Here is a 1,865-nt window from a genome sequence, read left to right on the forward strand (position 1 = left end):
TTAGAGTTGACATGTCGTCCCCAATTGTCGGCAGGAAAGAAATGGTCAAACTTTTTAGAAAAAGCTATCTCAGTTTTTGTCGTTTAGTTTTTACTTTTGGGGACGTCCCATTGTCGTCCCTTAAAGTGTCGTCCATGTTTTACGTTTTTCTTCTTGTGGTGCCACTCTTAACAACTTAAAAGCTTTGTTTTTAACGATTCAAGAAAAAAGTGAAATGGCAGTGTGCTCAAAGACCAAGTGTTCAAATTTCATCTTTAATAGGAAGTATTAAAAACCTATGCACAATTTCAGAAGCTCTTTACTTTACATTCATTAATTTCTCTTACTCGATGCATTTACACTACCCACTACTTCTGCAACACAATGACAAAAACCTCATTAAAAAACCCATTTTTTCCTCTTTATCAATCAAGAATCATCAGACCCACATGACATCTTTACTCACTTGTTTCATTCACCTTTTTGTTTCTCCAAATACTTTATGGATTGAAGAAATTATAAGGGTTTGATTGACATCATGCAGAAAGGTTTTGGATTTTGGATTTTGTTATTGGTGTTTGGAACTGCTTTGCTTTGTGTTTACGTTTCTTCAAATCCTGGTAATAAGTTGCACTCCATCTTTTATGCATTTAAAGATGTACTTTCTGCTGGATTTTGCTTTTTTTTTTTTTTTTTTTATGGTAGGATATTTGTGTTTTTATATGCAACATTTCTAGTTATTGACTTTTTGTGTAACACAAGTGCTTCAATAAAACTTTATCAATGTGTAAAAAGGGCTTAATTGTCCAAATAGGAAGCTGGTTGCTAGAGTACAAATTATTTTTTTAAAACATATAACTTACAACAATACAGTAATGTGATCCAAGTTCAAAGACTTTCTAAACTTTTTAGAAGGCTACAGCAATAGCAATAAGTAAACACTTAAGACAATGAATATCGTGCATTGCTTATGTGCGTACAATCCGTTAATGCACCAATCTTGGAATGCTTTTAGACCACAATATTATAAGGGAAACAAAGATGTCACAAACCCATATATGCTACGAAATGATGGTAACACTAATGTAGTTGACATTTGTACAAATAGAGGAAGATTAAGACAATATTTTGTAACAAGTGTATTCTGATTTTGTAAGAAACAAAATGTGTGGTAATTAATCCTTCGTATTTCTAGCTCCTTGCTAATCGTTGGCTAATAATAATTCAAATGTTAAAAAAGAAACAAAATGTGTTCATTAACCATTCATCCCTTGATTATGCACACTAATATAAGTTAAATAAAGTGATAATTTTCTTCTTATCAGGTGATAATCTTGTTCACCATAAGAAAACCTCTGAATTCTTGAAGACTAACAGGAAACTAAAGGTATATGAGAACCTATTCTATCAGACTAATTAATTACATTTATGAAATTTTAATCTAACACTAAAATCGTATTGTTAATTCATCCGTTATAAATCACAGGAATATATTCAAGATGAATATGGTGACGGAAACATAGATATACATGATTACATGCCGAGTGATCCAGCACCAAGTTCAAAGGCAGCATCTACAAAGCATGGGCCAATTGAACATGGCACTCCTCTTATACCATACCTACCGAACCCTGCACCTCCTAGTCCTGGACCAAACGACCCATAAAATGTCGTGTCCCCTTAGCCAATGTTGTTTTTGTATAACTCGAGTCTACTAAGTTTAGGATGAAATAAGTTCTTAGACGATCTCTAAAGTCTGATCTCTAGCAGCATGTAACTTGCACTAAATAATTGGAACACAAGTGGGCATTCCTAGCTTTGTTCTTCTTTTATAAGTTGAATTTGCCTTGAGGTCCAATTTGAAGGTTGGACGTAGTTTTATGTGG

The 1,865-nt window shown here is 33.3% G+C and overlaps 1 protein-coding gene across 1 annotated transcript; it reads left to right on the forward strand.

The window, feature by feature from the left end:
* The first annotated feature begins 497 nt into the window (after nucleotides 1–497).
* Nucleotides 498–1,645, forward strand: LOC139889119 (uncharacterized). The gene is made up of 3 exons (XM_071872088.1): nucleotides 498–599; nucleotides 1,305–1,366; nucleotides 1,466–1,645. Exons 1-3 carry the CDS (start codon nucleotides 518–520, stop codon nucleotides 1,643–1,645), a joined length of 324 nt encoding a protein of 107 aa, XP_071728189.1. The 5' UTR covers nucleotides 498–517.
* Nucleotides 1,646–1,865: the final 220 nt, after the last annotated feature.

Source organism: Rutidosis leptorrhynchoides, chromosome 2 (genome assembly GCF_046630445.1).
Source record: "Rutidosis leptorrhynchoides isolate AG116_Rl617_1_P2 chromosome 2, CSIRO_AGI_Rlap_v1, whole genome shotgun sequence".
Classification (NCBI taxonomy): Eukaryota; Viridiplantae; Streptophyta; class Magnoliopsida; order Asterales; family Asteraceae; genus Rutidosis; species Rutidosis leptorrhynchoides.

What these genes read in the sequence shown, in the direction of transcription:
- LOC139889119 (XM_071872088.1), top strand. Translation starts at nt 518, where the DNA reads ATGCAGAAAGGTTTTGGATTTTGGATTTTGTTATTGGTGTTTGGAACT. An exon ending in TTACGTTTCTTCAAATCCTG is followed by an intron (nt 600 to 1,304) that starts GTAATAAGTTGC and finishes TCTTCTTATCAG; the next exon opens with GTGATAATCTTGTTCACCAT. An exon ending in AGACTAACAGGAAACTAAAG is followed by an intron (nt 1,367 to 1,465) that starts GTATATGAGAAC and finishes TATAAATCACAG; the next exon opens with GAATATATTCAAGATGAATA.